This window comes from Mus caroli, unplaced genomic scaffold (genome assembly GCF_978045245.1).
Source record: "Mus caroli unplaced genomic scaffold, Mus_caroli_1 scaffold_1, whole genome shotgun sequence".
Taxonomy (NCBI): domain Eukaryota; kingdom Metazoa; phylum Chordata; class Mammalia; order Rodentia; family Muridae; genus Mus; species Mus caroli.
In genome coordinates this window covers 132053316-132067206 of record NW_028227256.1, presented here as the reverse complement: position 1 = coordinate 132067206, position 13891 = coordinate 132053316, and the positions used below count along the sequence as shown (strand labels likewise).

General features: G+C 45.1%; 1 protein-coding gene across 3 annotated transcripts in view; it reads left to right on the top strand.

Annotated features, from left to right (window-relative positions):
• The window catches only part of Nav1 (neuron navigator 1), a 252030-nt gene that overhangs the window by 200842 nt on the left and 37297 nt on the right, over positions 1-13891 (top strand). For all 3 annotated transcript variants that reach the window (XM_029481039.2, XM_029480839.2, XM_021170154.3), the window contains one exon: positions 13479-13617. In XM_029481039.2, coding sequence (XP_029336899.1) covers positions 13479-13617 — 139 coding nt within the window. The remainder of the gene's footprint in view (positions 1-13478; positions 13618-13891) is intronic.

The window sequence follows — 13891 nt, the reverse complement described above, 5'->3', positions numbered from 1 at the left end:
AGCTACGGTAACTTCTTTCTTTGCTTCTTTATTTAATGACCGATCAATAGGACCTAATTCTGACTTCAGGGACCCCTAATTCACTGTTGTGAATCAAGGCTCAGCATCTGGGAGCTGGGATGATTAATCAAACAGTTCTGTTACTCAGACTGAACTTCAGGACGTGTTATGGTTTGAAGGGGAAATATCCCAGCTGTGGAGCTGTTTGCGAGGGTGGCAGAACCTTTTAAGAGGGAGCCTCACTGGAAGAAGGGGATCACTAAAGATGGTTGGTGAGGTAGTATGGCCTGGCCCCACTCTGTTCTTTCTCTGCTTCCTGAATGAGAAGGATACAGTGTGGCTGGATGCAGCCAGCTAGGCGGTTCCCTCATGATGGACCGTGTCCCACCCCTTCCCGGAACTCTGAAGCAAAATAAACCTTTCTCCCTTACATTGCTTTGGTCAAAGTATTTTGTCTCAGCAGCGAGAAAGTCATTAAATCAGAAAGTGCTTTTAATTACTAGCACTATTAGTTTCCTAGATTGGAGTAGTGTGCACTTTCTGCTAATCTATCTTGAAGTCGAGTTCTCCTGTGTAATCCTCTAAGTTTGTATACCCGTTCTTCAGAGTTTCTTCCTGGTCATCTTTACCTTTGTTAAAAACTGGACTCCCAGTTTAAAACAACCTGGTACTGGCACCCTTCTGTTCCAGCTGCCTTCTCTTACTCAGGGGCCGAACCCATCCTTCCCTCCCATTGTCTGGCCTTGTTGGCCAGATTCTCCTGGCTTGCCACAGGCCCTGCCAAACCACAGACATGTAACGGAGCAGACATTCTACTCCCCCTCGCTCTGGGAGTCGTCCGAGTCCACACCGGGGTGAGAAGCAAGGGAGATAACTGACTTTAAGGAGAGCAAAAGATGGTCTTGGTACACTTTCAAAAAAAGCTAAGCACCGCACAGTTGCCCAATTTTGTTCTCATTCTTCCACCACCGCTATGTCTCTCACCAGCTTGTCCCTGCCTGCCTCCCTTTTTCTTTTAGACCGAGCCTCACTCACTAACATGCCTTGCCATCCTCCTGCCTAAACCGTCAGAGCGCTGGGATAACCAGCAGGTGCTGACACTTAACAGCCCTGTTGTCTTTTTTGGAAAACACTTTTACCTTTTTTACCTCCTAAACATTCCTTGAACACCATGGCTACAAACCCAGCGTGTGCCCTAACAGTTCTTCCACGTTCGGTGTCAGTGAGAAGGACGGTTGCAGTTCAGCCGCACACTGTAGCCTTCTCAGGTCATGACTGCTACAGCTGTTAATGAATTTCAGTTCCTCTAAGCTGACACCTAGAGCAGTGACCTACAGCTTTTTATGTAGGACAGAGCTTTCCAGTACAAATGAAATGCAAGCCCCGTGTGTAACTTTAAACTTTCTAGTAAAAAACTGTTTTTTAAAAGTAAAGCAGAAGTTAGCTATGTTCTTTTAAATGGAACACATAAAAAATATTGTTTTAAAATAGAATTTATATAAAATTATTAATAAAGATTTTTTCCCATTTTTTTTCTTCCTACTAATAAGTCTTTGAAACCCTACTCAAGCTCAGCTTGAGCTTGCCACATTCCAGGTACTCTGTGGTAACAGGGTCAGCACAGATCTAGATCACCACGCTGCTTTAAAAAAGAGGAAAATTTAAAACAATTCAACAAGCTGTGCAGCCAACTCCCATCACCATGGACAGGACCCAGGATCCATGATGGATTGTGCACTCTTAAACCTGGAGCCAAAATAAACCAAAATGGGAGGGAAGCTGAGGGGCAGTGAACAAGGGAGTCTGTTTGCTGGAGCCACCCATATCTCCGTGACTCTGAGTCACCCCAGAGAAAGCATGGAATCTCACCTCCCTGAAGAACGAACAGAAGACAAATGAATAGTGTGATCGCTTTGCAATCCTAGGTTGGTTGAATTAAGAGTCCCAAACATGTTCTCTTGTTCAGATGCATGGACTTAGGCTTAGCCTGAGACAAATAGTTCTTTGTGTCATTTGCTTGAGATTTCATAACTTTGTCTCTTCCTAACAAGAGTTTATTACACAGTGCTAGACTTTTAAAGTAAATGAGTGCTAATGTAAAGTCCAGACAGAAACATAAACACTTAATGTTGAATTATTTTTACCTACAAGAAGTTTTCTTATGAGTGGACCTATTCCATCCGTCGGTTCATGGAGATATCTTTTTCATTCGCCTAATTGTCTACAGATTTATTTCTATGTATGTTTATTTCATGTGTATGAGTGTTATCCCTGCATGTATGCAGTGCACACAGAGGCCAGAAGAGGGCATCATATCCCCTAGAACTGGAGTTATAGGTGGTTGTGAGCTGCCATGTGGGTGCTGGGAATTGAACTTGGGTCCTTGGAAGACCAGCCAGTGCTTTTAACCACTGAGCCATCTCTAATTTTTTGAGACAGGACTTCCCTTACAGCCCACATAGAGCTCACCACAGTCCTCCTGTCTTTGCTTGCTAAACGCTAGGATTATGTACTAGTCGATGGTCTTGTTGCTGTGACAAAACAGCTGCCGAAAGCAGCACACGGGAGAGGGTTTATTTTAGCTCAAGGTCCTGTGGCTCACAGTCCAAGGGTGCAGTCCATCAAGATGGGGAAGCTAAGCAGCAGAACTGTGAGGTAACTGGGCAGGTCCTGGCTGCAGTCAGAAAGCTGCACACTTGTAGAAGACTCATGCTCAGCTCTTATTTATGTAGTCCACATTGATTAAACTAATCTAGATAATTTCTCACAGGCATGCCTACAAGCTACTTTAATCTAGACATGCTCACAGAGAACAGCCTCATTTCTAGCTAGAAGGAAGGTTAGCTTCCTTGGGAGGATAAGTCAATTTTTAGTCTAAGCATTTAATTTTACCCCAGACTACACAGGGCTTTGCAAGCTTCTGTTGCCCCTTAAAAGTTTTGAGAATAATTGGACTCTTAGGGGCAGATCTCATGGGATAATCACCACCCTCACACACAGTACAACCATCCAATGACAGCCATCTACAAAACATGTGCACTATGAAAGTACTGCTTCTTGGGCGATGGCTCAGAGGTTAAGGACACTGGCTGTTCTTCCAAAGGTCCTGAGTTCAATTCCCAGCAACCTCATAGTGGATCACAGCCATCTAAAATAAGATCTGGTGCCTACTTCTAGCTTGCAGTTATATATGCAAGCAGAACACTGTATACATAATAAATATATATTTTTTTAAAAGTCCTGCTTCTTTGTGGATCCATGGACTTTCTAGTTATTAGGCAATCTAGAGCCAGGCTCATGATATTTGCCACCTGCTCAGGATGATCTAAATTCTTTTGTCACCGTTGCCTATTTAACTGTAACTCAGGCGACAGCCACCCATCCCATCTGATGTGTGTATGCTTGATAGAACACAATGCTCCTTTGTTGGTAAAGGGATGGAGATTCAGAAGCCTTCTGACTCTAGTTCTGGTTTTTTGGGATTGTTGGGTGATTTGCTTGTCTGAAGTTGGGTGCATTTAGAGGTCAAATGACTCCCAGCTATCTTCAGCCTATTTAGAGTTTAGAAGGCAATGTCAGCTTCTCTGTCCTAGTTGGGAAAGCAGGATGCTGGAAGTTTCTCCTGGATACTTCTATCATAGACGTCCAAGTCCAAAACTCTTCCTGAGGATAATTCCAAAAAAGAAAGCGAAGTGGGCCCAGGGTTGTTTAAAACAACTTACTGTAGCTTAGATATTTCTCTACCATCAGAGAAGAAAGGGAGATTTCTGTGTTCATGATCCTCGCCGGTTAAGCGCTAGTTTGAGCAGCTTGGTCAGTGATCCTCCAGGCATATATATTCTGGACAGAAGAACCAGCTCAGTATTCAAGGGTGGCCTTTGAGAACTTCACTGTGACACCGCAGCAATCATTTTTTTCCTCTGCAGTCATACGCCAGTCCACCCTTCAGTTAGTGAGGCCACACCCTTGGCCCTCTGGCTGCCCAAAGGCCTCCTTGGCCATTCTAGTTTCATGAGCCCAAAATGTAAGGGGCAGACACTGTGAGAGAAGTCTGGGAAGGGTGGCCAATCCTAGCCAAGAGCCATGTGAACACTGGTGTTTTTCCCAGAGGGGAGGAGAGTCCCCTGCCCCGTGGATCACCACGTGCCTGCACAGACACAAACAGTGCAGTGTTCAGTGGAGCTGGCCCCCTCTCAGGCCTTCTTTTCATCCTGCAGCAGAGATGGGACGCACCAGAGTGTTCCTTAGGCTGGGGTATCAGCTCGAGGAAGTGGGCAAGAAAACAAGAAGGGTAATCAGTTTCCATTATTAGAGCCTAGATGAAGGGCTTTATTTATTCTAAGGGCGCTCAGGGGGAGAATTTAGTATCATAGTATATGGCATTCTCACCTAACAGGGATACACTGGATAAGCATTGTAAACAGTGTAGTATAGATAGTTTTTTTTTTTTAAAAACTTATTTATTTTGTGTGAGTGTATATATGAGAGAGATGGGGGAGCTTGAGGGTGGGGGTGGGGTGGGAGCACGTCACATCCCATAGGTAGAGGAGAGGTCAAAGGGCAACTTGGAAGGAGTTAGTTCTCATCTTCCTCCTTGGTCCAGCAGGGTCTCTTGTTGTTTCTGCTAAGAAAACTACCCCAGGCTCTGGTCCACACACCTGAGTCTCTTGTGTTTTACTCCATCTTACCTTAGGTGTGCTGAGATTACAGATGGACACTACTGCACCCAGTGTTTTACATGGGTTCTGGGAATTGAACTCAGGACCTCTGGAAGAACATCCCTTGCTCTTAACCACTGAGCCATCTCTCCAGCCCTAGGCAGCACTTTTACCCACTGAGCCATTTTTCTGGCCAAGTGTTCTAATTGAACTAAGTTCCAGAGGAAGTGAGCTGTTCCTAGGAGAGAGGAGTGCACGCCAGTCTTAGCCTCCCTCGTGTGGGAGACAGGAACACAAATCCATGGATAAGGAGAAGAGAATAGCTGAATTTCATACAAAATTAAGAGTTACCTATGGGTGGGCTACAGACGTCCTAATCACAGGTCATGGGTACCTATTCCTAATTGTTTCTTGGAAGGTTCTCCCTACATTCACTGTTGCCTTGAACTAAAGACTGAAGGCAGGGCAGAAAGCTCAGAAACACCCAGCACACAGCCATTAGCACAGGGCTTTCGTGGAGCTCAGAGCATACATAGCACAGTATAGTGAACTCTGAGAGCAGGAAAGGAGAGAAGAGAAAGACTCCAAAGAACCAGAGCCTTTCACTGAGTGTATAGAAGGGCCCACCAGGAGCGAATGTCACCCTAGGACAGAAAGCTGGTGGCTGGTGCCCAGTGGCTGGGCACAGAGAGACGACTCTGGAGTCTCTTGTGCTCAGAGCGAAGTCCTGCTGAAAGGACCATCTTGCTCCTGCGTTGGTGAACTGACTGAGCAAATCTACAACACAGCCCAGACCCAAGTGTCCTATGAAGTATATGGTGCCTGTTCTACACCAATCGACTGTGGTCCTTTTTAGATATTTAATATCACCATATAATTAAAAACAGAAAGCAAAAAACAAAACCACAAGACTCAAAAAAAAAAAAAAAAAGCAGAAACATATGACGAGGGAGGAAAATAGTCAATAGAAGCAGACCCGCAGATGACCAGGGTATCAGAGCTAGCCAGTGAGAGGAATACGTACTCTTTATAAATATGCTTAAGGACCTAGAAAAGGTTAATTATGTTCTTGAAAAGATAATGAATTTTAACAGTTGGTTGGAACATCTAAGACACATTTATGGCCTGTGCATCACCACCCCCCAGTAAGGATTATTTGGAAACAAAATGCTAGTCATGTCTGTACCAGTCCCAAAGTCACCACCCTGCCTTGAGGTTTTGCATTCCTACTTTTGGATAAGCCAGGAATTCAAGTCCACAAGTGAGCTAAGTGCCTGCTATTTCAAGATACCATATAAGCAAGATAGACGAGATTCAGTCCCAGCCCTCAGAGAAGTTTAGTTCACTGAGGAGATGTGCTAACTTCTCTCCAAGGAGAGACACAGCAGGAGAAAGCGGGGGAGGCTTCTTCAGCATCGTGGGACAACTGTGGAAGACATGGCATTTGGTCTTAACCTTGAAGAAAGGCCAGATGTCCATGGGAGACGGACAGAGCTTGTATCCACTGATGGGAAAACCCTGGGTCAATGCCTGGACTCCAGAATCTTTGTTAGTACCCAAGTCGTTGCACTGTGAGAGCAGAACCAGATTCCCCTGCAGCGACTGTGTTCCCTGTGATCTAGTGAGATAATTGGTCATCTAATAGGAGTCTAGGGGAAGGAGAGGGAAATAGAATTGGGGGGCAGGGGGGGTACATATTAAGTCAGTATTTTTTGTTGTTGTTGTTTTTTGTTTGGTTGGTTTTTGAGACAGGGTTTCTCTGTGTAGCCCTGGCTGTCCTGGAACTTACTCTGTAGACCAGGCTGGCCTTGAACTAAGAAATCCACCTGCCTCTGCCTCCCGAGTGCTGGGATTAAAGGCGTGCGCCACCAATGTCTTTGTTTGTTTTGATGACAGGGTAAAACAGGAATCATTTGAAGATGTATTGATAAAGCAATAGAGAGAGAGGAAGGTGTTCATGGGAAGGAGGATGGGGAGGCAGGAGAACAGCAAACGGGAACATAAGTATCCTGCAGAGCAAAGGATTTACCCGAGTCTGCACTCACTGGCAAGCTCGGCATATTTCATTGTCCTGTCTGTGTCTGACCTAACCCTTGCGGTTATTCACAGTCGTTTCCTTTTCTAGTCTGAGAGCAGATGAAAGTGACGTGGGATGTTCCGTAGGAGCTCCTCGAGGCTTCTCGTCTGCCTCAGTTGCCTGGTGGGGGTGCTTGGTTGGACTTGTGAAAAGATTAGATTGTAAAGGAATATTAAAATCTCTCTGCTGTTTTATGACCTGGTGGGTTTAGGTCTAGCTTGTTGCCGCCCAGGTCTCTTGTCCCCTGAGATCTGTTGCTGCCCAGGTCTCTTGTCCCCTGAGATCTGTTGCTGCCCAGGTCTCTTGTCCCCACCTGAGATCTGTTGCCGCCCAGGTCTCTTGTCCCCACCTGAGATCTGCTTGAGGAAGTCGGAGGACCGAACAGTGCTCGGTACTGTCCAAGAAGAGAGGTGGAAAGTTTCTCTTTTGGCTGAAAAATAGAAAGGAGGCAGCAGAGAGCATTTGAGTGAGCACAGAGATTCTGCACGCCAAACAACAGATGCGGTTGCTCTCCGGTGTCGGAGTTCTGTGTTCCTCTGTATTCTTTGGGAGCCAGGTGTGCATTGTCTTTCTTTCTCCCTGCCCTCTTGAATGGCTGCTGTGTTCTGTGTGGTACTTGCTCTGAGTCATACTGTGCTGATAAACTGTTCAAACGCCCCTGAAGATTTCCTGTCCTTGAACAGTAAGCAGTCTTAGGTCTCAGGATGGACCTTGTCCATCCAGCCACTTTTCTCCTATAGCTCTTAATTGAACAACAACAATAACAAATCTTCTAAATGGTTCTTTTAGCCTCCTCTGATCAGATTCTAAAACTTAAATCTGCTGTTTCTTCAGTGACTCAAAAGCTGCCCACTGGGGTATCTCATCTCCCAACCCCCAAAAGCAAACTCTGTTAAAAGACATTTGGGACATTTTGTTGCTGATCAATTGATATATATATTACAACTACCACAAAAGTAAAATGAAAATGAGAATTTTCTCTTAACTCAAAAAAATACCATTTCTATAAAGAATAAGAGAAACTGGGTTGTAATGATGCATGTCTTTGATCCCAACATTCTGGGGGTTGGGGGAGGGGGCAGAGGCAGGCAGATCCCTGCCAACCTGATCTACAGAGTGAGTTCCAGGCCAGCCAGAGATTTTGCAAAGAGAAACCCTGTCTCGTGGTGGTGGTGTTGGGGGTGGGGGGTGGGGGGGAGAGTGTGGTTCAGAGGAGGGAAACAGATACCTATCACCTATCATAACCCCAGCACTCAGGAAGCTAAAAGAACATCACGAAGTCAAAGGCCACTGTGGACTCTATCTAGGGCTGGCTAGATGGCTCAGCAGATAAAGGAGCTTGCGGCCAAGCCTGACAACCTGAGTTCAATCCCCGGAACCCACATGGAAAAGGAAAACCACCCCACAAGATGTCCTCTGACTTCTACATGATCTGTGGCATGTAACATATGCTCCCCTCACCCACACATACATACACAAATACATAAATATGGGAAAAACCCCATGTAAAGAAGGGAAGAGCTAACAGTGGAGAGAATATGCATCTGAATGAGATGGCACGTGGGGACTGATCTGTGAGCCCTGAAGCCAGACCGGGAGCCAGCACTGAGGCCTGGCAGTGACGTTGTATTTTTTTTTTTTTTTTTTTTTTATTATTATATGTAAGTACACTATAGCTGTCCTCAGATACTCCAGAAGAGGGCATCAGATTTTGTTACAGATGGTTGTGAGGCCACCATGTGGTTGCTGGGATTTGAACTCAGGACCTTCGGAAGAGCAGTCAGTGCTCTTAACCACTGAGCCATCTCGCCAGCCCATGGTGTTGTATTCTTATTCTTGAAAGTCTGCGAGGTGATAGGATTAGCCACTGTAATGGTGTCAGCAGGGAGGGAGGACTAGTTAGCCTACATGCAAAACCTACGTGGACTCTCCTCTACTCCAGAGGCCCTTTCCCTTCAGCATCAGAAGGCCGGCCATCTCTGGGTAGAGAAAGATGGGGTGAGGGTGTTCTGGAGTATAGACTTTTAGATTCTAACACAAGTCAGCACAGCATTTGAACAAGAGCCGGTAGAGAATCAGTGAGGCTTTGCCTGTCGAATGTTGAAGCTCCTTCTTCAACTCGGTGTGCAGAACACCAGACTTTTACCCTGCAGGTCAGGGTTTGGAAGATTCATCTCTAGAAAATCTGGCCAACCCAAGAGAAAAGTACTTGAGTGACTCAGTCCAGTCAGACCTCCTGTCCTGACGCCATGGGTGGCAAGTCCTACCCTGTGTGCACAGAGTTTCCAAACAACAATGTTCCTGTCTGACGCAGGAACAGTCACACATCATCAGACACATGAGAATATATAAAGGAATCCCAGCAGCCATAGCTTATCACTGTCACCCACACAGTGGTGTAGCCCAGGCTAACTCGAGATAACCAATGCCAATAGAACAAAGTACCGTGGCGTAAGAATCCGAGGAAAGAGTGTAACCCTCCCTTCCAAGAAGTCTTAGAAAGTCTGGGAGAGCTGAGAGAAGATATCAAAGAAAGATGGATTGTTTTCAAAAGAACACTTAGAAGTTTAAAATATTGTAGTAGAAATTAAAAGTCTGAGAGAAGATAAGCTTCTGTTTAAAAAGTAGCACTAAGAAAAACTTAAGACGCCGGGCAGTGGTGGAACACACCTTTAATCCCAGCACTCAGGAGGCAGAGGCAGGTGGATCTCTGTAAATTCAAGGTCAGCTTGATCTATGGAGCTAGTTCCAGGACAGCCAGGGTTACTCAAGAGAAACCCTGTTTCAAAAGCCCCCACCAAAAGAAAAGCTTAAGAAACTCAGGAGTATCATCCTAAAAACCCATTATTTCTATAAAAGACATTCTAGAAGAGAACGGAAAAATGAAGAGAAAATTATCAAAAGCAAAACTTTGGGTGGTGAAGGCAAGACCATCAGGAATTTAAGGCTGTCCTCAGCTACACCGTGAGTTAAAGGCCAGTTTTGATAACATGAGGCTATCTCAAGAAGAAAAAGAAAAGAGCCAGTGAGATGGCTTAGACAGTTAAAAACGCCACAAAAGCCTGAAGATGAGAGTTGGAACCCAGAACTGACCAAGAAACAAATGCAGTGGTGGCTCCTATCTGTAATCCAAACGCTCCTTAGGCAGATGCATGGCAGAGGCAGGAGACCCTCCCTCCCAGGGCCATCCAGCCTGCAGAATGCAGGGCAGTGGAAACTCGTGGAAGAGGTGCTTCATGAAGACAAGACGGCCAAACCCCATGAGAATGTCTAGCTTAGGTAGCCAGACATCTGTTGTGTGCAGGTGTATCCCTACAGAGTGAGCTCCCAGGCAGACGGAGAGCAAACAGCCAAAGGACAGAATTGGGCCGAGAATCTAAGAAAACACAAACTATTACCAGGTTAACTTGAAAGAGAGAAGAGAAAAGAGAAGAAAGGAACAATGTTTCTTTTTTCATTTCTTTTCTTCTAGGATCTTCCCCTCACCATAGCATATGTTACTTTTCTAAATTTTTTTTTTTTTGCTTTTTGAGACAGGGTTTCTCTGTATAGTCCTGGCTGTCCTGGAACTCACTTTGTAGACCAGGCTGGCCTCGAACTCAGAAACCCGCCTACCTCTGCCTCTCGAGTGCTGGGATTAAAGGCGTGCGCCATCACACCCGGCTCTAAATTTTTTTTTAAGACAAGAAATATGCTTCCTCCAGTTGAGTATCCCCAATAGAGATACTTAAGCCTTAGGTGACAACAGCAGAATTTTCCCTTGCACAACCTGCAAATTTGCTGGGAAAATTTTAACTTCTATATAGCCTTCTCTGGTAATTTTAGTTGTCTGTTTTGTTTCGATGTAGGAAAGAGCTTTGGAGGCTGGAGAGATGGCTCAGAGTTTAAGAGCACTGGCAGCTCTTCCAGGGAGCCTGGGTTCAATCCCCAGCACCCCATGGCAGCTCACAGTCTGTAACTCCAGTCCCACGGGATCTGACACCTTCTTCAGGATTCCTTGGGCATCATGTGTGCATATACTGCGTAGCACAGACACGCATGCTGACAAAGCACCCATACACATAAAATAAGCAAGCAAATGAAAGAAAAAAAGAAAACTCCCCGCTGCCACCCGGCTCTGGTCTTGTCACAGCAAACGAAGGTCCTTTCTGGATCCCTGAGCCGCTGCATGTCGGCTTCCATTTATGCGGAGCTCTTCCACAGAGAGCTGTCCCTGCTGAGGGCTCTTGATTACCAATAATTAATCTCAGATGAAAGATTCAGTACTGCAGGCTTCCTCTGTCTCTGACCTAAGAGAACACGCTGTGAACGGTTCCTTTGTTTGCCTGCCAGAGATCTTATCTGAGCCTGTAAGAGTTGATAGGACCATTGAGTCAGCATTGATCTTTCCTCAGTACCCTCTTCTGAAAAAAAAAAAAAGTGCTTTGTGGCGTCTCAACCCCGGATAAAAGGGAGACTTAATATACGACACAGGGGTCATTCAGTATTCGGCTGTTTTTAATGGTAGTAAAATCGAAATAACTTTGCAGTTTCCTAATCCTCATGTTTTCTCTGCTGTTTCTCAATGTATTTGGCTAAATCACTACAGAGCAACCAAGCCAAATGGCTAAACCACCCACTCTCTTATTCCCAGCACATGAATTAGAGGGAAGCCAGCTGAAATCCAGGCCAGGCTCATAAATGACTTGTATGTCTGATTTTCCTTCCATGATTTGAAACTCAAAATAAATCAGAAGAGAAACCTATCCCGATTACCAGCAAATTCGCACGCACAGTCTCCAGCTTTGGACGTGCCTGAAGCTGATAAACACGCCCTTTCTGAACAGATATAAAACTTAGAGAGACACTCACATGTAGCAAGCTTATGGAGTTTAGGAAACCCTTGTGTTCGGTTCAAGACCCTCCAGCCAAAGTGAAAACTAAAGGTCCTTTTAGGAAGAGCTTGGAACAGAAGACCTTTGAAGAAAGGTCCTAAGAGACAAGCTTGGGGCTTCCAAAACAGTGATCACTGCCGAGCCTTGTAGCACAGGCCTGTAATCCCAGCTACTAAAGAGACTGAGGCAGGAAGGTGCGTATCTATCTGTCTGGGCTATAGAGTGAGTTCAAAGCTAACCAAGGCAACTTAACACCATGTTTTGAAAATTTAAAAAATAGAAAGAGGAGCGGGGCATGGTGGTTGTATGCCTTTAATCCCAGCACTCGGGAGGCAGAGGCAGGCAGATTTCTGAGTTCGAGACCAGCCTGGTCTACAAAGTGAGTTCCAGGACAGCCAGGGCTATACAGAGAAACCCTGTCTCAAAAAAAAAAAAAAAAAAAAAAAAAAAAAGAAAGAAAGAAAGAGGAATGAAGGAACAAAGTTACTTAGTTGGGGCTATAGTTCAGTGGTAGATAACATGCCTAGTCTATGTAAGTCTTTGAGCTCCATCCTTGGTAACACGCATGCACACTAAGTGAGCATGGTCTAACAGAAGCCTCAGCCTAGTATCCAAAGATAGATCAAGAAGATGGTGGACTGCAAAGCTTGCTGTTTGGTGTAGCTATCTAGAAGAAACTTGCTGTAAAAAATTAAAGTCCTCACTACAACTTGTTAACTTAAAAATTGAACTAAGGAAGGGTACAAGGACCAAGCTACGAAGATATCAAGGTCTAATTAAGTTCATTTTGTACATAGACCCAGGGCTCCAGATACTGTTTAAGAATAGGTGTTATCTCTCTTCAGTATCTTCCACCTGATATATATTTTTAAAATTAGCCATGCGCTGGCTGTTACTCAGCAGGAATATGGCCCTTCTACCAGAAAAGCAGCATGCTTTGGAGCAGAACCCAATTCCAGGGGACAAAGAGATGGACCAAGTCTGAAAGTTCTAGAAAAGAGACATGTGAGTTGGAGAGCGAAGTCAGCAGTAGAGAACTTACCTTGAATGCAGAAATCCCTGCTGGGTTCAACCTCCAGCGTGCACAAACAAACAACGATAAAACCAGAGAAGTCTTTGCCTGACCTCTGTTACTAGGTATAGAAAGTCTTAGAGGCCAGCACTTGGGATTAAAAGCAGAGGCCGGTGTATCTCTGAGTTTGAGGCCAGCCTGGTCTGCGGAGTGAGTTTCCAGGATAGCCAGGGCTACACAGAGAGGTCCTGTCTTGAGAAACTAGAAAACTTTTAGTACAGGGATGCCTGGAAAATATATCTAAAAGTGAACAGAAACATAAGATTGTATGTTGAGGGCTGTTTACATTGGAATTGGCTTTATATAATTGGTTTTTAGATGGATCTAAAACTGCCTTATCCCTTCTTGTTGTTGTTTATTGCTGTTGTGTGTTAGGTGTCTTCACGCCACACTGCACATGTGCAGGTCAGAAGGCAGCTTTATGGAGTCGGCTCTCTCCTCTCACCTATAGGCCGGTTCTGAGGATTGAATTCTGGTTGTCAGGCTTACAGAGAACACGATTTACCCACGGTGCCCTCTCAACAGCCTCTCCTCGTCTTTGTAACATAGCTTCCTGCTAAAGAATCTAACACTGTCTCTTGCATTTAGCATTAGAAGCATTTTGCTTCTTCCTTTTACAAAAGAAGATCAAATTACAAGAACATTTAAGTCACACTTTGAATTATTAGCCAACCCAGGACTAACCCCAGACTTTCTTTTGGAAGAATAGTGTAAACCCATTTATCACGCGTATAAGACGCTGTTTTGAGCACTGGCTTCAGTGTTAACTGCTCACCGTTCTCCCTCTTGTCCTGCAGCTGGGATGAAAGCAGCTCCATTAGCAGTGGGCTCAGCGATGCCTCAGACAACCTCAGCTCAGAAGAGTTCAATGCCAGCTCCTCACTCAACTCCCTCCCAACCACTCCCACTGCCTCCCGCAGGAGCTCCACTATAGTGGTAAGTGACTTTGCAAACCTCTAGACCCCAAGGTCAAGGTGAAACACTGTATCAACCTGGAGGGACCTGTAGAGATATAAATGTTGTCTTTGAGACACTATTTTCCCACCCCACCTATCTAGAATGATAGATTAGAGAAAGAAAAGTATCCTAGAGATTAGATAAAGTATCTTCCCTCCACTCCTGAACTCTAGTTGATTTAACATAATGGGATAATCAAGGCCCTTTAGCTCTCGTGTCCACCCCCGCCCCACCCCACCCTAACCCCCCCAAA